Source organism: Neodiprion lecontei, chromosome 2 (genome assembly GCF_021901455.1).
Source record: "Neodiprion lecontei isolate iyNeoLeco1 chromosome 2, iyNeoLeco1.1, whole genome shotgun sequence".
In the NCBI taxonomy this organism is placed as follows: domain Eukaryota; kingdom Metazoa; phylum Arthropoda; class Insecta; order Hymenoptera; family Diprionidae; genus Neodiprion; species Neodiprion lecontei.
In genome coordinates this window covers 43,355,202-43,376,683 of record NC_060261.1, presented here as the reverse complement: position 1 = coordinate 43,376,683, position 21,482 = coordinate 43,355,202, and the positions used below count along the sequence as shown (strand labels likewise).

Here is a 21,482-nt window from a genome sequence, read left to right as displayed (position 1 = left end):
GGGGCGAGAGCTTAACCCTGCTCGAATATCGCGATCCACGTGCATGTGCTGTGCTACATACGTGGACACAAGGTGTCGAGAATGTGTAAATTCAACGAGGTTCTGGACTATCGCAACTCCGGAGCTTGCACCTTGAGCTGTGTTTTTCCTTATTTTATTTCTCTCGCCTCTCCAATAAAATTTCCAATCTCCGACCGAGTTACGCTCCGACGAGTCCGTACGGCGAGCTGCTTTCACGGCTTCTCAAAATCACCCACAAATTGCGAGAGAATTCTGATTCGCGACGGAGTTTTACTTTCGGCCTAAGAGGTCCGTCTCGCGCCGCCGACTTTTTCCAACGCACTTCGCGACTCGATGGGCGAGGTCCGCAACCTCGTACCCACATTGCGGATTCTCTGTTTATCAAGCCACGCGTCTTTCGTCTGGCTGAATTCGTGGATCAAATGCGGAGAAACGTGGATCACCGGATGGGATTTTATGTCATAGCGTATTTTCGACCAAATATACGTTTCAATTTCCAGCGGAGAATTGTTGCGCGAAATCCTGCTATTTTTCATTTTTCTTTCTGTCATGTTTGTAACTTTTTTTTTTCAATCTTTTTTTCCTACACATCGCGCGTCCCAGCAATATCACCGTTCTAATAAAGCATGCGGAAAGAATGTTTCGAATGTCAGCCGCACGTGTTATCGCTGCAATAAAAATGCCACTAAATATGATTCATTGAAGTAAATATACACACGGTTTCTACCAGATATAAAAAAAAAAAAAAAAAAAAAAACGTACGCAAGGTGCTTTCAAAAGTCGTCAACTCTCTAACCGTGGTTCAAATTTTCGGTTTGCAGATTTAATCCCGATTTAAATATATACATGTATGTGTACTATAATCAGGTTTACACAAGTATACACATATGTACAATGTACACGCGTATTATATACCCTATTTTGGAGAAAAGGCTGCGGCGGTAACTTGTACCTATAACGATCTATCAAAAAAGAGGCACGCCGCTCGTAAAATCGAATGCGAAATAAACCGCGTCCCCCTGCGAGTCGGACCCTCGATGTAGAATGTGAACGAGTCTTTTTTGCCGTTTTCTATGCCCCGTTCAGAAATTTGCCGCACGGTAAAATAAAATCTTTTACTACTAGTTTCAGAGAGGTATTTTTCCCCCTCCCTTTGTCTTACCGCTTCCCTGCACCTCGATCTCGAGCTTTTACAATAACCTCGTTCTATTCTCCGCTCTCCATACATATAATCCCTTGACACGTGCGGATCATGCATCAGCACCGTTTCTACTCGGCGACGGTGAAATACTTTGCTATCCTCAGCGAATATAGAGAGAGAGGGGGCGGAAGGGGGCGGTCAAGACGTCGAGGCGCTCTCAGACAAACGTTATCATTCGCACTCCGATCGATTCCACGGGAAGGAGACGAGGTCGAAGCTGGATAGCGAACGGGTGGATAAATTTCGCGATACGCGGATAAAAATGCATTGAATTAGAAAACGAGGCTTAACCCGCCTCCCGCCCTGTGTAAGTTCTTCGTTCGCTCGTCCCCTGCCATTTAATTTACCTCCCAATTCTCTCAACTCTTCCCTGCACGAGGGGAACAAAAATATCCGCAACGACCGAAAACTGGCCGAGTAAATAATTCGGGCGGAAAGATAAACACCCCGGGGCTCATGATTGGGATTTCCAAGTGAAACTCGGCGGAAATCTGGCTCCGGTGTTTTTTGTTTTTCTGCAGGGTTTCAAACCGCTCAACGTGTGTCATACTCAAGGTCTGTTAACAACGGTAACGAATGTTACAGCACCCAAGCGACGATAATCAAATTGACAAGTTTGCCGTGCCCGAATTTATTCGATAGGTACTCGCTAAGTCAGTCACGATTCATCGGAGTTCGCTTCATTGGTCAGGCAATTGCGGGAGTTCGATAAATTAGGAGGTATTGAAGTTCCGCTTCCGCAGAGAGTCTTCGCTCGCGAATTATGAGGACCGTTTTCGGAAAACCGCCGCGACGCTATTCATCGCGAGTCGAGCTGAGTCGGTTTTCAAGACGCGATAAAACTGACGACGAGATTCAAAGATCCTGAGAGCAAACAGCGCCTCCCAAGCTGTCGTAGATTTATTCGCAGCTCAGACGAGATTCTCGTCCGCGGTCGAATCGCGATATTCGTCTCGGCTCTCGGTCGAGTATGAGAATATAAAATTCGAGAAGTCGCTGCAAAGCCCTTTGAACGTTTACAATTTTTCGCGAAAGGTAGGAAATCCTGCCGATATGTTTCGTCCGTCTTTGTACCAAGCTGGCTCCTCGACTTCCCGGCGGATCAAGTTCCCCAGAATTTTTGATAGCTTTGGAAAACCTTGCTCGAAACGAACTTTCCCCGGGTCGAGCCTTCGCTTCGTCCGTCGTTTCACCCCGATTCGGGGACCACCGAATACCTCGAGCCAATTACCGGCGGGAACCTCGTTACGTCTCTACGGTAATATAAGTGGAACATGTCTCGAGGATACTCCCTCGGCTGCAGGAACTCGAATTCACTCCCAACGCGAAACAACCACGCGGGAGCGGCTCTAATCGCACGTAGGACATCGCCGAGTGTCGCACTCTACGTGTCGCGTTCGGGGTGTGCGGCGTTAAAACCAACGGACACATGTGGATAAACCATCGCGATGCCGAAACGAGGCGTGCATGCTGCGCGACGAAAGGTGGCGCCCATCTTGACTGCTCAAAGTGGTTAACTGCCGCGATTTAATTGCCCCGTCCACTATGGCTAATGGACGTGCCTGCCTACGGTGGGTGTATCAGAAATTAGCATCCATTATGGTCGTCGTCCGGTCCGTGTCGCTCCTCGGGTCAAATTTGCGCGAAGGATATTTTCATTCTTTGATAAAGTCGCCTTGTAGCTACGGCAATTCCTTCGAATACGTGGAGGATCGGTGAGTTTTGTTTTTCGACAATTTTCAAATGGGACACGTTGAGTAATCGTTTTTTGAGAAATTTTTTCGAGCATTACGACACGCCTCGATTCAGCGTCGTTTGTCTTTCGCGTTGTGTTTAGGTCGGTGTCGGTGAAATATGACATCGGAGCTTGTCCTTCTTGGGATCTTATCTCGCCGGGAAACACTGTTTCGCAACGTTATTTATCGCGGAGTCTTGTCGTTACGACAGCGTTATTCTGTTCGCATCGGTAATCAAATCGAGGCGTCTGTGCTACCGTGAATTTTTCATTCTTGTAACGTGCCAACGACTGCGAAGCTCACCGACGGCTGACAAGAAGTGAGGGTGAAATACTAAATACGAATTACGACTACGCAGCGTTAGCACTAAATTTGAATTTACAGCCACTGGTTATTGGCCGACTCGATTTCGACCCACTTCCGGAGCTATTTCACGATTTTCTACGACTGGTCTCGAAAGGCTTGCACGGTGATAATTTTAAACTCGGGAAGAAGAGTGAAAATAAATTTGGAAAAGGAGAAAAAATAAGATGAAATTGTGAACAGTAACAACAAAGTTTTCTTCGAGTTAATCTTTTCGTTTAATTATTATTCATGGAGTTTCATCATTAAACAAATTTTCTCAGTAACCGCGTTTTAACGATTTATACGCTCGAGCAAAAAGCAATTTCGAAACAATTAATGCCAAAGTATTAATATTGAGGGTTGAATTAAATTCCTACTCACTGATGTTTTTCAGTCTCGCAAACTTGCAATCTATTGGAAATAATGATGCGGGCACGGAGATAATGTTCGAAGGGATAGAAAGCAGGTAGACCAAAGCAACGAAGCCACTCGACTTGCAGAGGGATAATTGAAGCCATAGACGCTTGTTGTAATCGCTAAAGCTGATTGCGAGCAATTTGTACGCGTAGAAGATATTTCATCATTCCATGATTCGAATTATGAAAGTCAAAGCACGCCGGGTCTTTCGCATAAAATGGATTAACCTCGCTGCAATCTGCGTCATTTACGCGAATTAACGCACACCGATACATGCGAACAGAATGAAGTCGAAGAGATTAACCAGAAACACGGTTTCACATTTTTAAGTCTGTCGCGCTGGCCGTGGGTTGAACTTCCAGTATGTTGCGTCAGTCGTTCCAGAACTCACGTAAAAAGGCTGCTTTTCATTCCGAAACAATTCGATTATCGTGATTCGTATTGGAAAAAAAAAAAAAAGAAAACACAGAATAATAGAGTATTCTCCTTTTTTTCACCCTCTCTCACTTATAAAATTATCAATAAATCTTAGAAAGATTACTTTTGTAATGAATTTCTTTCTGCGTCTGTATTATAAAACTCACCCCACAAAGGGCTGTGAATGTGAAAAATAAAAATAAATACCATTTCAGGCACGACGTTGAATATTGAAAATTCTCAGAAATGTAATATCACCGTTTGCGTGTGAAATTTCTTTTAATAAAATTCACACCATTTTTCACAGAACATTGCCATAGAAATGCCTGAGCATAATTCACGCAGATTTTTTCTAATTTGCACAGGAGCTTTAACTATCGCCAGAAATTTCGCAGAATTTTTCTTAATACCAATCTTGGTTGGAGCTAAACTGGTTATAAGGCTCATCCGGCTTCCGCGAAGCTCTTGAATAAAGGACTGCCTACATCACGGCATCACCGACGACGCAAAATATTAACAGGATACGCGCACCCGAGATAAATGCCTACCTCGGTATTGCAGCTTAGCCTCGGCGCGAAAAGCTCGCCGCGGAAGGAATATATATAACGGTCGAAATGAGCCAGCTGCATCCCTCTTGACTGACAACGAAGATATCCCAGATCGATCTCTCCGATTTCATTTCTTTTGTAACATGTTACAGTAGACTGAAAACCAAGTGACATGTATTTTTTTTTTATCCGCCATTAAAAACTTTAAACGGGTGAAAACACCATCGGGCGGTTTTTTATTATTTTTTTTTTTTTTTTAATTCAGAAAACATCATTTTTCATTTCTCATTACGAGAAAATTATTCCAGTTGGAATGGTTAAAAAATATTACGTTCTTCTGGACGAAGCTGCAAAATCATCCCTTTTGACGTGTCTTAAAGTGTTGATTGGCGGATAAAAAAAATACTCGCCGCTTAGTTGTTAGTCTACTATAACATACTACAAAAGAAATGAAATCGGAGAGATCGATCTGGGATACCTTTCTTGTGAGGATAAACGGGGCGCAATCATTAGGGCGAATGGGGAAGTTTGCGTAACGGGACCGAAGTTACCCTTTGATTCCCATCGCAAAGCGGAATCTCGGGAGAAGTTTTTCTTGAGAACCGGTTAAAATTCACTGGCCCATCCTGCCTCTCGTCGTTCCAATTGATCGAGTCTCAGAGTTACGCCGAAGTTGTCGAGCGACTGGCAACTTCTAATTTCGTGGCACAATAACCGATAAATACAGAGAAAAGTTTTCTACGCCCAGGCGACAAGACGTGCAATCGGACCAGTCGACGGATGCTGTATAATCTTGAACCGTTACTTCGCAATTTGACAAGTTCCGATCCCCTTGATCCTGCGGACCGCAATATTACTCATCCACTAAAGCGGTGCAGCTTCTGCAGGTGCGGGCACAGCTTCGACTCCGAAACTACTCCGATCAAGAGTTTTACAACTTAGGACGGGCGTACGGAGGAGTAATTTTAACTAGACCGTCCGCTTGTTGGATCACTCGGAAAGTAATCACCTCCGGCACTTACACTCGAACTCGTCTCGTTTATGTCGAAGCGGCTGTTAGAACCGGGCGATTAATCTGCTCCCGGTTTATAATGCATCGGTCATCTTGACGACCAAGTTTTCATTTCCAAGACGTGCGGATTACGGAGCAGAGTCATCGATTTTACAATTTGACATCTATCACTGCGGTAAGATAGCGTATCGTGACGCGGAAGGAAATTGCACGGCTGCAAGCTTTCGTTCCATAAGAGAACCGCGGACGATCAGGAGGTCCCCGCGGGATTCAAGTCATTTAGTTACTCGGGAGATTACCGGCGGGCAGCCATTCGTACGATTAAACGCACCGCCACTACCGCTTGATATAATTCCGCTTGATATAATGCTACTTACAATTAGTATAGTTTCACTCGATAAAATGCCGCTCGATAAAACGTTGTCTCTTTGAAAGCTCACTGCAATTGTGTTTTCGATTCGCTTGATCTATGTAAGAATTATCTCACAGGTTAGGATTGTGCATCTCAACGACGCTGTTTCCGATATTAATCGGGCGCTGCTAGATGTTCAAGTCGTGAGAACGCTTTCGGCGAGAATCATGAGAACGTGATCGCGATTTGTCAAAGCAAACTCATTCCGCGGTCACGTTGAATACAGATGTCGGTCTTCTACTCGCGGTATAAAGATATTTGCGCTTATTCGAGGAAGCTGCGTCGGTATACGCGATGGCCAATCTCTTCGAAATCCCGGATAGAAGACGCCAGGAGGTGATGCGGCTTCTGTTCGAAGGAGGCTACGTGCATCGGCGACGCCGCCTGCCGAACGGCTTCTCCTAGACGCGCGTCGAATGGCAAATAACCCTGTCCATGCGGACGAGGGGACGCGAACCGTGGATGAAACGGCGACTGGGTTTCCTTTGGTTTTTTTTCAGCACAAATGAAATATCGAGGAAGTCTCGGAGCTTTGCCTTCGGCGTCTTTCGCGACAGCGAGATTAGATTAGATTAGATTATAGATATAGATATAGATATATAGAGAGAGAGAGAGAGAGAGAGAGAAGGAAATGTGTGGGAGGATACAACTGCGGGATGTTGTCATATTGGGATTGTTTATGCGAGGGTGGAGCCTGGATCTGGCGAACTCGAGCCATTCGAGCAGAGAAGGATGATGTAAATTTTTTTTATTCAATGAATGTGGGCGGTTTCCTGTTTGGGTAAACGTTGCTCAATTAAAACTACCCGGTAAACTCTCTCGAGCATGTAAAGTGGATCCTGGGATTCCGGCGAACAGAAACCCTGAGTAAATAATCCCACACATCCTGGAGGACCTCGGGACTGAAAATTCCGATCAAACATTTTTCGGGGTGGCTCGTTTCAGGTGGTCCCGCATTTTCTCGCTTCGGCAACCTTCGAACCGGAAGCTTGTTACAATTTTCATCCCCGATTCACGCGGCGGTCGCTTAATTTTCGTTGTATTGAAAATTCAACTATCCACACTAGATCCTATCGATCCCGTCCCAGGCCCCGGTGGGACCTTTCCGATGGAAAGATATTTCTACTCCGGACTTCGAAACAACCGACGAGGCGACTGCTCGATTAATCAGCTCTCTTCGGTGCGTCGCTCGCTGTTTCAACGCGACCCAGATTGTTCAATTTCAGACTGCACCGCGATGCGTTGATGCGATATTGCGGCGTGGAAAACCACCTCTGGAAACCTCAGCCGTCATCTGCTTCCTGGAAATGTAATCCTCGGGGGTTTTGCAGCCCGAGTTTAAATCAGGAAGATGAATGATATTTCCCGGTGTTTCGAAGTCGAGGATTCTCCGTACTCTTCGCGAAAAGTCGGGGGGTTTTAAGACCTGGGTAGAAAGAAGCGAGAATTCGGCATTCCTTCGGCACCCTGTGACGCATAATTCTCCACCCCGGGTCCTCCAAGGCTGAAAGAGCGAACGAAACTCAAACTTTTAACGCGCCGAGATTCGGGCAGAAACAACCAAAGTCGTTTTGCAAAGAATCATCGGCGTCAGGATCACTGCTTTTAATTCAAGCCCCGAAAAGTTGATCTGATTTATGGACTAACGTGGAATTCCCGTTTCCACGGAAGCGGGCTGCAACTCTTGACGAAGCCCGTAACGCAGTCGAGCTTATCGTTGACTGGCACCCCCCCCCCCCCCCCCCCCCCGTCGAGACTTAATACTCACTTTCCCCATTTTTCGCCCGAGAAAGAGAGATAACGCGTCTGGTAGCTGCCTTTCGACAACGTTAAACGTGGGCGTCTTTGTCGGTAGGTGCCTACATGCGAGGTAATTTGATGTTTCTGATCCCCGTTCCATCGGGACTTTGAACCTTGGTTGGGTTCAAAGAAGGGAATGGATTCGGTTCAGCTTTTCCGTGTGGATTAAAATCATCCCGGAGCGGCACACGCACCCTGACTCGGTATTGACGGGGGAATTCAGGAGCGGAATGAAAATGTTGGGTTCACATCTGGGGCTCGTTCTGTACGCGCGAACCTTTGACGCGAAGGCGCGAGGGTTAAACGACGCCGAGATGGATGCATCTGGTCCCGTTTTTCTCGCCTGCCTCTGGAAAACGGCCACACCGCTGGCTCTCCGCGTAACCAGACGGGCTTACGACCTTTTGAAGATACGGCTTCGGGTCGAGCAACAATCGACCGTAAACTCTGAATGGCCGATGTAAGTGTCGAGATGTTTCTAGGGCTCCACTTTTCACCTTAGCGAGTCAATACGACTCGCGCCTCGGGCATGTCTCGTTTCCCGTGACCTGAAAGGCTTGCGACGGTATCGAAATTTATATTCTTATAACGCTTGTCAACGAAGCGGCGTAAAAAATGGGGGATGAAAATTTAGGGGAGGTCTCGCGATAAGCCGGACAAGAAAATTTCGCTACCGCAATATTTTTCCTCACGCAGGTCGACGCGTATCCGAGTCTTTCTTTTCATAGAATATTCAACTCGTCCCTGTATGTGCGTACATTTTTCCGCATTTCTAGCCTGCTGCATAATTCCCGATACACGCCGTGAAAGTCACGAGTCTTGAGTTGTTTTGAAGCTGATGTTTGCGGGACGTTCCCGGAGAACTTTTAAAAAATTAATAAACCCAGTAAGGCGGACGATGGGTTCGTACCTCGAGGAAAAAGTGAGCCCCATTTTATTCATACCGCGCGGCTAGTTCTTCTTCGTCTTCCTTCGCTTTCGGCGGAATTTTCTCGCATACTCGTTCAAATTTGAAGAATTATTTTGATCTCGTTCAAGGGGAGGAAGACGGTGACAGATGAGAATCTACCGTCGACGGGAACGCGGATCCCGCAACGCCTATCAGTCATCCCCCGAAGGGTGTTTCTACGACAACGTATTATCGGGAATATTAAACCGGTGGGGTGCGTGTGTGTGTGTGTGTGTGTGTGAAAGAGAGAGAGAGAGAGAGAGAGAGAGGGGGAGAGAGAGCTTCTTTTTCTCATCCAAAGTGGCGGGATTGGCTATAGGAACGCTACCAATTTCAAAACGGTGTGTTTTTCCGGCCGAAAATCGACTGTGGGACTAAGTCGAAGGACTACCGATGAAAAATGAAGATCCAAACAATTAGTTGTTCCCCCATCGGGACTCACTCGAGCACCTTGTCTTCCAATTAAAAACTGCTCTGCCCGCGGGGGCAACGGACTTCTAATTCTCCGTGGCGCTCTCTCTTTGCTCTCTCCCTGAAAGCCCGCACGTAGAGGCTGATTGACGATCCCCCGATTCGAGATTCTCAATAACCATCGAGGACTCGCGCTCTGATTCGCTGGGACGGAAAAATATACGAGTTAAGCTTCTTAACGATGCTCGGTAATTATTTCTCCGTTACGTACTTACCTCTCGCCACCGTGCGTCTCGCTCAAGGTTATTAAATATTATTATATCTGTCATCTTTAGGGCTGCAGAGAGAGAGAGAGAGAGAGTTCTTGCTCTACAGCCGCAGCTCTCGCACGTTCGAGATATAAAACTTTAATGAGAGAATGCATTATGCAAATATTCCAGTGCCGCACTCTTCGGGTCAATGCAGCCCGAGCGGGTTACACGCTCCTGTATTTCATTAACGAACATGTAGCTAAAACCTCTCTCCTCGCTTTATTATCATCGCCCTCATTTACCCGGCGATAAAAAGAAGCGCCCACTCTTTCGTTTCGATAGAATATGCAGAGAAGCAGCTAACTTTTTTAAGCTGTACGATTCCAAAGTTTCGAAAGTGTCTTCCTACAATTAATTTGAATACTTTACGTTTTACAACGAATTGACAAAATTCTACGGAAAATCAATCGTACACACGCTAACATGTGGCATAAAAATTTTGGAGCTTTTAGCGATTGGCGTTTGCGAAATGGCGATTATCCAGACGTTCGAAAGAATTGCCGATTCCCACATTTGTTTATTCTTTTTTCACGAATCAATATCATCTCCTTGTTTCATCGATTATTACGGAAAATGGTTTGTAGTTTTTGGTAAATCAACCACTTCTACGACTTTTCATGCCGAAAGCAGAGCTTCCTTTCATTTCTTTGTTTGGCGAGTCTGCTGCTCAATAAAAAGCTCGAGTAAGGAGAAACGCGATCGTCTTCTTCGTTTCTATTTTTGGCGGGCTGTAATTCGATTCTTGGACTGTGCATCTTCATCTTACATATTCGAGACAACCGAGCCGATGTTATTTTATCCATACCTTATATCTGTCGTCTCCACTTTAGAATTTTCAAGACATTCTATTCACCAAATTGAATCTAACTTTGCTTAATTTCAATTTACAGTGAGGTCGAAGAGAGCTTGACGCCTCTCGGCCGCTTTCACCCGCCACTCCGCAGGCCCTCGTCTTCTAACCTCGCTCCCTCAACTCTCCCCCCTTCTGTCTATTATTAGAGAAGTAATTCACGAGCCATTAATGTATTCGCATTATACGTGCCTACCTGTGTACAGTTTTGAAGGGGAAAATTGAATCGAGTAATCCACTCGAACCAGATTAGCTTCTTATTCAATTTACGACGTAGAAAAATTTTCGACAATTTTTAAACCGTAACAAAAGTTTTGCATCAATTATCCAAATCTTTTGCTGGAGATATATATTGTTGATTTATTTTGTTTTTTTCATTCTTTCTTCACGTAAAACTTGGCCGGATATTCGGATGTGCGATAATATAAATCTTTCTCCTTCTTCGTCCATTAGTATTTACAAATTGTTTCGACGTAAATGTTTTACCCACACGGAGGTACGATGAGAAAGGTAAAGGAGTTCACGTTTCCGCTTGATAAATCCAAGAATCGTCCCAAAACTAAAATGCGTCCTGGGACGTACGAGATTTACGGCCGTACAGGCGCGTGAAAGGATATCTCCATCAGGACCAGGCCTCGCGGCTTATGAAGGATACATTTATCCGGCCAGCTATCGCAAGCTCGCGTGTATCGGGATGTACAAAAAGGCGGTCATTCGTCACACCGAGATACCTCACCATTAAAAATTTACGTGGGTGGTTATTCGGTAACCCCTTCGGTAACGGCTGTACGCCTCCTCAGCCGGCATTAAAAAAATATATGCATAATTTATTTGTGGTCGTCAACACGCGCGTTCCGCGAAAACGAGCATCGTGTTTCTTTTTCCTCTAGCTGAGTTTCTCGTCCCCAGTATTGGCAACGCGACTCCCGTTAATTAAGCCAGTGATAATTATCTGCCACCGAGGGCTGGATTACACGCAGTGTTCGCAAAGCGAATGAAATTTCTAAAGTCCACAGCAAAGGCCGACCGTCAATCTCGCTGTTGATGTCAACCTGGAACGGAAACTTTCGCCTCTGAGCATTCGAGTTGAACTTCGAATTCGGGTTTCGCGGACATTCGGTAAAATAACCCAGGGCTCCTTAACCGATGCGCAGTTAAACACTCTTGTAATTACCGTAAATCCGTTTACTCCTTCTAGCCGAGGACTCCGATTACTAATCGGAAATTTTCTTTCAAGGGTGTTGAAACTCTGGGAATAAAAAGCACTTGGAGCGATAAATTTGTCGCTCAATCGAGGATTGTTCCAATATCCGCTGATTATCACAGAACGGAGGTCGTGGTTACCGAGCATTCGTTGGATTCCAGATTGGATTTCAAACGCGTTTTTTACAGGAACGAAATAATTTGAATCTGACCAGATTGCGATTAATTGCTGTGAAAACGGATCTGGATTAACTGCAAATTGTCATTAGTCGTATATTTCTTTCCCGCCGCTCTTTCTTAACGGGTTTTGCAAAATAGGTTTGATATATTAGCCTGCTCATCGATCCGTCCGGCAACTGCAACAATTTGGCTATCCCCTGAGCGGAGCCCTGATTCACTGGGAACATTACCGAAAAATCTCTTGGTTTTACATCCCAGCATCCATCCACCCCGGTTTAATGGATTAACCCGTGAGAGACGATGAAAAAAGCCAGTTTTTCGTAGTCGACCAAGTTTTTCGGGCGAAATAAAAAAGGGAAAAAGAGTAAAAAATTTGCAAGAAACGTAAAGATATGAAAAAAAGGGGCACAAGATTTAAGCTCATCCACTACCCGGTTCCTGTTATATGTGCCTTGAAATTTTTTTAACTCTGCTAAGAAGCGAAAAATAGGGTCGCTTTACACTCCGGCGAAACCGTAAGGAATGTGCAAAAGTCGTTTGAGATCGCCGGTACGTTTCCGCGCATCGCATATTCCTCACGTGTCTCGACGTTTAACTGATGGCCTACCTTATACTTCTCAGCGAATGCACTGTGCATATTTCCCCGCATCTCCTGGATCGTGAAACATTTGTAATAACTGGAGAGACGCCAGATATGAGTTGTCCCAGTTTTTGACAAAAGAAGAATGGAAATTTCCTGCTTCATAGTCGGGATCCGTACCTTATCTCTCCATTAGACATCTTCAGCGCAGCTAAATTACTCCTGACGAGTTTTGCCTTCGGTGCAGTAATCCACCCGTACCCGTTTCTCGAGATTCGCGCGCTACCGGATGCGAAAGGGAGTGAAAGCGGCCGGAGATAATCGAGGGAAAAATAAACGCCTTATAAAATATACATTCTATAACATACCGGTAAAATGGAAAGCAACAAGAGAGATGGAACGTACGCGTAATGCACATCCATTAACGGTGCAATATCGGAGTGTAATTAGCCGGAGGTACGAACCGGTATCATTACGAAGTCGTTCGTGTTTACGGGGGAAGCTTAGCGAGCGGAATTGCTTCGCGGCAATTGAGGAGCGAATTTTGTATAATGTCAAAAAGCCATTCGATCGCGATTTGAATGATAATTTGAGGATCGTGTTTAACTTCGTACGACCATCGTTTACACTGCACAGCAGCAGCAGCAGTGAATTAATGGATCGCGCCTCTCCTCGCTCCTCGGCGGCTCTCATCAGCGTGTTTTTAATCACTCGGAACATCTCTACCAATTTCCTTCGACCCTCTTCACCGGCTGTACCAGCGAAGCGCTGGGATCGGTTTTGATCAAAGTCGGAAATGTCTTTATTAGACTCGTAACCGAGGGTCAGGACAGCTGAAAAAGGCACCCGGCACGCCTAAGCACCGCTTTTGGCGCCCAATCAGCGGACACTGGTATCAGAATTCGTTGAAATTGGACGCTTGCGGCGAACGAAAGGCGTTGGCTTGCTTTCCGGTATACGGCTGGGTTGAAAAGGGGGTAATGCTCGTGGAATAAAAGCATGAAACAAGTCTGGGAAAAACATGTCAAATTATTTTGCATCACGGTTGTTAATCCGAAGGTGACGGTAGACTGTCGCTTATGCATCAGGTGGAGGGAAAGTTTTGACGATGTTAGTAATGCCGTAATATAAGCGATAAATAAAGGCAACGCCCGCTCAGCCCTTGGAAATTTTTTAACGACGAAACTTTATCCACCTGTATTTTTACACCGTAAAACCGTTCGGTGGGGTATCGATTCTCGGGAACAGGCGCTGTTGCGGGATATAACGCGTCACTTCTCCCCTGCGTATATCACGGTTAAGGGGGTCGGTACGCTCTATAAAGGGGACATGAACTCTCATCTTTCCCTTTCTTTACCGAATGGTTCATAAATAATAAAGCAGATCTGAGATCTCTAGTGCCAAAGGTGTGCCTTTTGTACCAGGCTTGCTTGCATTCTTAATGGTAATTCGACAGGAGTTGGTGCGGGAAGAGCGGTCTGGCGGATAAATAAACTACCAAAGTCAACAAGTGGTATGTGTTGTTAGTATTATCCCACGTTTGCTCTGCGGGAGTCTGCGAAGTGTGAGCAGAAATTAACCGCTCAAGGGTTCGGCGCAAGAGGGAGGAAGGAAGTTGGAGCGTTCGGTTCAAGAATGTGCCAACACGACGATGATGATGGATGGATCAAACCAAAAGCGCAACACCAGGCGGCACTCAGACACGTTTAAGTATCGGCAGACACTTTGTTTGCACCTGAATTACGCGACTCGCAAAGCTTTTAGGGAAGACGTGTCACACACCCGAGTTATTTCTAAGGTACTTATCGGAGTGTGCACGGTGGGTGAAATTGTCTACTTATCGTTGTACCGAGTTACTTACCCTCCGCTGAACCAGCGGCGAAGATTCGCCACTCGGTAAAAACGGCGAGTCGGCGAAGAATGAAACGGAATGGAGAAGCTCGATCAAATCCGGTCCCATCGAAACCTTAGTCACGAAAAGTAACGAGAGTCGTAAGTTTCGCCCATCGTCGTCACTCGTTTACAATGTCGGTGATATGGAGCGGAAGTTGTCGTTCCGCGACGGCGACTGACGTAAGTCGATGAGAAAAAAAGCTCGAGGACGCTGCCGTATCCTGTCTCATCTGTGACCGGCCTCTCCGTGCAGGAAACCGGGTATAAAAATCCTCTCATCCGAGCAGCTGAACCTGATATCATCCACTCCGCGGTCCTCGCAGATTTCACTTAACCTCCGGCAGCCGCCTGCGACGTGCAAGCATGACAATTTTCAATTTTCTCGCAAGATGAATGCCTTACCTACGGATTGGCGGGGTGCGAGTCAATCGAATCAATCGACCCTGCCCAAGCACCTCGTCTTTTGTCACGAGAATTTCATTTCATAACTTGCGTTACTAATTAGTCAAGATCGTTCTTTGCCGATCGCCAAAGATCCGAAGTGAAATTTGTCACTGGAGAGAAATCAAGCCGTGCGTTTCTTGACCTTGGCTATCCGGAAAGGGCGGAATGAGGAGGATCTTCGGGCCGTGAATCAACGCGGCTGACATATCGGTATGGCGTGAGTTATTAGTGGACCTGGAATAAGCCGACTCTCAATCAGGGAGATTTACGCTCACCGCGATAGGTGCTACGGGAATCCTGGATTCGCGGTTAGGCTGCACGGATCCGGTATCGCCGGATCTCCGGTTTCTCCCGCGTTACAAGATACGAGAAATTCTCGAATTTATATTCCGGATTTAATTCGGAAGATGGAGGCCTGCCCGGCTGGTATGATCGGTTCTCAACCCTCGCGGTGCGCGTATCGCTGAATTAAAGATGCGTGGAAAGATCACGAACGAGAGAGCGATGAGACTGGAATCGAAAGTGATAGTACAGGGTATAGGGAATAATTCATTTAGGCCTGATTGTGGAATTCATTCCTTTCTCTTCGCCTAAGAGCAGAGGAAAGTATCAAGGCCTTCGACTATTCCCGGAAGCTTTCGAGGTCCTCTGATTGAAACGCAGCGGCGCGATTCTCGATTGCTTCAGGGATCAACCGGTGAGAATTTTTTAAGGATTTCTCTCCAGGTGTGGATGAGATGCGAAAACGCTGGACTTCGCGAAGCTGTGATAACTGATAGTTGGGGGAAAATAAGAGCCGGAATCGAGGAGAGAAGACTGCCTGCAATATTATCCTGACTGTGCTTGAAGGGCGCCTCGAATCCTGCCGTAAATTACGGTCTGGCTTAAGCTGAAAGAGGTTTCCAACCCCGAAGAATACTCGCATTGCCTTGGAATTTGATCGAGTGGTTTGAGCGAGCCGAAAGTTTCGGAAATAATAACTCAAGCGAGGGAAAAATAGAAAAGCGTATTACGTGTGGGGAAAAATGATGGCTCAGGACTGCGTTCGCTGTACGTCTGTTAAATTTCCCACTAAACAAATTCTCTATCAAAGACGCGGCCTGTGAGAAATGGTACTACTAACGATCAAGAATGTACATGGAACGTAGAGTAGAGTCGAAAGTGTGTCGGAACAAAGAATTTACTAAACAAAGGTTTGGAAAAGGTACAACTAAAGCTGATCAAATTAAATCTCGTGATTACGTGAGGCTAATGTGATTCTACTCATGTTGTTGATACAGCGATGTGTTTTAAAGAGTAAAAATTCTTCTCTAGTTAGAGTTATGCAACGAAATCAGCCTCGTTAGATCTTTTCAAAGCTTTGTAACATGGTATTTTCGGTCAACGACTTTATCGACTTGACTATGAATTTTCAAAAAAACCTGAAAAGTGACTCTTTTCTACAATCATTCTCCAAATTGAGATATGTGAAATTGCGTTTGTGTCGGCTTATTTGCAATCGAGCTCCAAAGGTGCGCTTCGCAGGGGCGTCTGGAGACAATCGGTTTCAAGATGGTTCAAAATGAGGGTTAATGGTGTCTACGGTTTCATTACCATGAAAGAGGCGATTCGGCGGGCGCTGCGCTGCTCGTAAAGCGCACTTAGCGTTACGAATATGGACTCCGAATTACTTCATTCGACGTTGCTTAATTCTAACGTCGAATAGGAACAGGCTGTTATACTTTGGCACAAGACGACATCGGCGCCGTTTCATAATCGCGGCGCCATTTCGCTTGTTGGATTTTTGCTCGGCTTCATTTCCTTCGCGAAAGAAACTTCGCAGCCGAAATTTTCCCGAGCGAATAGCCGGGATCCTTAACCGACTAAACGACAAGTTTCGCGAGGGTTATTTTTCACGCCTTCATTTATCACTTTACTCAGATTTTTTTACGTCTTAGCTTTTGGAAGAATTACAGGCGTCGGCGTGTATCTGGGACCGAATTTGGCTCGTAATTCATCGGCTGGACTAGATTAGGTTTCTTCTCGAAGTAATTAAAGAGAACATTCTCCTTCGGGACCATTTTTTCCCCGCTCTTCCGTGAGCTAAGTGAGCCGCCTGCTCGAGGATTTACGACCCGCGAAGGACACTTTGTTGAAAAATTTTTTACGTTTCAAAAGGATAATGCGTGTTTAACCGTCCGTCGGGCGATCCGTTTCGGAAATTTATTCATCCCTCGATCCTCTTCCCTTATTTTTCAGGCAAAAGGAGAAAAGTTGTACAATACGTATACAAAACTCGGTTATTCGAACAATCAGACCCCTAGGCTGAATTGTAATCGGTACGGGGTTTAATCTCATCGCCTCTTTGTAGCTTTCGTCGTTCGATTTCCACTTCTCTGATAAACGATCATGAAGCTCTCCACCCTTTTGGATAAATCACCAAGTCTGGCCGGTATGTATCGCCTCGTCAAGCTTCTAACGACGAATCAACTAAGTCAGAAATATCGATCCGTCTGCGGGATTCGAGGAAGTTGTCGACCGTTTATCAATCTCGGAGAACTTGTTATGCATCTCTGAACCCGAGAACATGTATTGCCAACGAGGGAAAAACTAGGAAAGAAACATTGTCCGGATAATTTACAAAGTTTGTTCGACACAAAAGAAAAACAGAGAGAGAAAGAGAGAGAGAGAGTGAGAGAAAAAAACAAAAAAATATTGAATAAGCTTACGCGAAGAAAAAGAGGATAGCGGAGAAATTTCTTACAAAGTTGAATCATCAGTTATACACAAGTCTTGCGGGACTTCGTAACGTAATTTTTCTCGTCTCGAATCACGGACTAACTCGAGATATTTGATTTTACGAGCTAATATACGTACAGAATAAACCTCCGGGGTATAGTTGCAACGGTTCTCGGCAAACAACTCCGTAATTAATTTTGCGAACCTGCAATCCTCTCCGCATAATCCAATATGCACTCGGCGTTACGATATAACAATGCTTGTACTTTCAGCGTCTTTCATAGTCAGGGAAAAGAATTCCGACGGCTTCTAGAAGCCGCTCTAAATCCGCGGTTAAACCCCGGACGCAATTTATCACCCGACTGCAGGGAGATTAAGGATGTGAAAGGATATTCTAACGATGAGAACGCTGCGAGGCTTACAATAGCAGCTGTTTTGTTTTCAGCGGTTTCCCATCAAAACTATTCCCTCCATTTTACACGTAATGCCATCGAAGTTTTGAACCGTAACGAAAAGGGGCCGAAGAAAATTTACTCAACTATTTGCGAAACTTGTGACAGCGCTCTTTAGCTGTGGAATTTTGATGCCGGGAAATACGATGAAAAGTGCGCGCTTTTCCGACACGCGAAAACTTTCGCATTAGCCGAAGTTGAACCTAAGATATTCACATTCCCGGTCGCCGTTGGCTTTTTGACAGTTCAACGGTCGCGTCTTGTGTTTAAAACTTCCGTCGCTTATATAGTTCCAACTTACAACTACTTTTTATTTTGTATCCAGTTTTCAGGGCGTTAATTATCGAGATGCACGAGTTGAACAACAAAACGTATTGCAGATTCGTTCGATTCCAGTTTTTTGACAAAATTGTTTTTCGTGAATTTATTCAAACGGATTTTCTTCGATGTTCAATGTTCGATCCGGTGTTCTTGCCATCGGTAAAAATGAATGCGAAAGCGTTTGTCTTGAAGGATTAAATGTTCAACGATGCCAACGAGATGAAAAGTAAATCATCTCATTGCCAGTGGAGCTATAACTAATGATCTTTCGAATAAAGGAAATGATCGCATTTGATTATTTTAGAATTTCAAAATGAAGTAACTAATCGATGTCTAAGCTCTTGCAGAGAAATTTAGTCTATAGTTAAGTATTTTCACTTACCTGTAAACTAGCGTAGCTCAGAAATGCGTTGGTACGATAAACGAAGAAGTACTGCTTCTTGATTCTTGCAATTATTAAATCAAGGAAAAACCAAGCCAAGATCCACAGCTAAAATCGTCTCAATTTTCCCGTTTCAGATCCGCGAGATGGTTTCGATACTGCCGAGGTGATGTGGGGCCGGAGATGGCGGCTGGCCGTGTTGGCCATTTGGACAATATTGGCGCACGGCCGAGAAACCGGAAGCGAAGGAGGCAAAGTCACCCTGACTCCCGGTAGAAACATTGTCCCAGGAGTCGAGACGCGGAGCGATCCGCCAGCCGCGATAAGAAATCCGTCAGGATGGAGAGAGGCGAAGGATAACGAGGAGGTGGATGGAAATCGGCCTGGCATCGCTGTAGCTGAACCGGAAATGAGCGAAAGCGGTAAAAACTCGGTGAATAACCGTCTCGCGTCCGAATCGCCGGACTCCGGTCACCGAGAGATCGAACTCCTCGTGGGAAAAAGCGAGGAGGATACGCAGGCTCGCGAAACCAAGTCCGGAATCCGAAAAGTGGAACGCGGTGCTCCCGTCACGCCGCCGGCGGAAGAAGAGACGACGCGAAAGGACGAGGAACGCGATGGGACGTCGCGAGGCGTATCGAGGGCCAAAGCGGCGTCCGTTGACAAGGATGTCACGGTGGACACGAGCGGAAAAGAAAAAAGAAGAAGCTTTTCGCAGCGAGAGGGCTTAAATAAGGGTGTCGGGGAGCCAAGGCAGCCGGGGTCAATCAAGGGTCGATTATTCGGTACGAACCGCGGGGACGAGGAACGGAGAGACCCTTCGGGAGCGGCTTCGCCGGAGCTGGTAAAGATTGCGGAAAAATTTTTAACCGACGATCCACCGACGACGACGATCAAGAATCTCGTCTCCGGGGTAAGAGGGATAATTGAACCGACGAGTGCCGGTGATCTTCGGACTCGGGGCGAAAGCTCGACGGCAACGACGGCCAGGATGATTTCAGCCCCTGGAGTCCTTAGGGGGCGGGATGTCGAGGAAGGGGGGAGTTCGACGCGGGTCAACGACCCCCTTCAGGGTCATCGAGATTTCGCGATAACGAGAGGGACGAAGGGCGAGTCGTCGGCGGATATTGAACGTTGTCGGAATTGCTGCCTCCCTCGAGGAGCGGGAAACTGCATCGAAAGACGGAACGGGGGATCAGGGTCGACCGGAAGTCACGTTGGACCGAGCTCAGCGGACGATTTGTCCGCAGGGGGAAAAGGCGAGGGAAAATTAGAAGGGGGGAGGAGGGATACCGAGACGGACCAAGAATTTGGAGCCACCAGACGCGAGACGATCCCTGAGTTATCGGGGAAGGTATTTCTAGCGAAAGCGTGCGGGGAAATTGGGGTGTCGCGGCCGGATGTCGGCGGGGGAAAACAAGACGAGACGACGCCGGGTAGATCGCTGATAGCGAGACTGGGCGATAAATATTTAGCCTCGAAGAAGAAACGGGGTATGCGGGAATCGTCCTCCGGCCCGCAAAAAACTCGCGGAGAAGCTACGAGGACGATTTACCCCGGCGAAGTCGTAAGGGATGAAGAATCCACCCTCGGCCCGTCCGATGCAGAACCCACTTTTCACCCCGTCCCGATGCCAGAAGTGGCCGAAAGTAAGGAACCCCTTTTATCGTCGATATTCGTCAGCTGGAACGAGACGACGACGATGACCGAAGGGGCGGGCCAATTGGACCGAGTTTTTACGGGGCAGGAAGATGGGGATGAATATTATTCGCGCATTGACGAATCCACCGAAGCCGCGGGCTCTGAAGCCTCCGTGTTTCTCGGCGAATTCGCGACTCCTGCATCCGTAACTTCCGGCCTCCCGGAGCAGGACCTTCTCCCGGTAGCCATCGAGGGAGCTTTTAGGACGACCGAGAACTCGGCGGAATTCGAGAACTCGAGCCGGTCGACCGCCGCGTTGAATCAGTGGCCGATCAAGCACAGCGCCGTCGTCGAGGGCGATTTGGTCCTCGGGGGACTGATGATGGTCCACGAGAGGGAGGACTCTGTCACCTGCGGCCCCGTCATGCCCCAGGGCGGCGTCCAGGCCCTCGAGGCGATGCTCTACACCCTCGACCGGCTCAATTCCAACGGCGGCATCCTTCCCGGAGTTAAGATCGGCGCACACATTCTCGACGACTGCGACAAGGACACGTACGGGCTCGAGATGGCCGTCGACTTCATCAAAGGTGAGTCGACTTTGTCAAGGGGAAGCGAGTCTCTTTCCTTTCGCTTCGTATTTAGATTTTATCAACCGTCCGACTACCGAGGATCCGATGTTGCGGGCTTCTTGGGAGCAGGTATACGATTCATGGTAGAAAAGTGAGCTAGAATCATATTTCGAACAACAATATTCGTTCGGTATAAAAATTGATACTTTGATTGCAGTTTTGTCATTAGCTGTGTTTCGACGTTGCTTAATAGCGTCGTGGGTTTTAACAAATTTGATTTCCATTTTGATCAACGTCGTGTTTTGCCTGTAATCAAAGTGATGGACTGAGCCAACCAAGCGTGGTTTCTGAATTAATTAACCAGAGTGGAGTCGAGTCTTGATTGATTTCAACGAATCTAGTTCATCTAAGTTGAAGAAACTTGGGTATCGGATTCTTTTTCATGGAAAATGTCCACCTTTCCAAACGAATCTCTCATCAAATGCATTGTTATTCATACCGCGAAAATCTTTCAAACACACGTTCCGGAACCGTGAAAGTTAGTTCAAGGCTTCTTCCGATCTTCGTCTTACAGCGACTCAACCTTCATCATTTCCTCTTAAAAATAATTCCATTTAGGTATTAATTTTCGTTGAATAAATTCGTCGAATTATTGTCGAAGTGAAAAAC

The 21,482-nt window shown here is 46.4% G+C and overlaps 1 protein-coding gene across 1 annotated transcript in view; it reads left to right on the top strand.

Moving 5' to 3' along the window:
• The window catches only part of LOC124293037, a 50,750-nt gene extending 29,782 nt beyond the window's left edge, over window positions 1-20,968 (top strand). The window contains exon 2 of the mRNA XM_046731944.1: window positions 18,741-20,968. Coding sequence (XP_046587900.1) covers window positions 18,773-20,968 — 2,196 coding nt within the window. The 5' untranslated portion in view covers window positions 18,741-18,772. The remainder of the gene's footprint in view (window positions 1-18,740) is intronic.
• The last annotated feature ends 514 nt before the right edge of the window (window positions 20,969-21,482 follow it).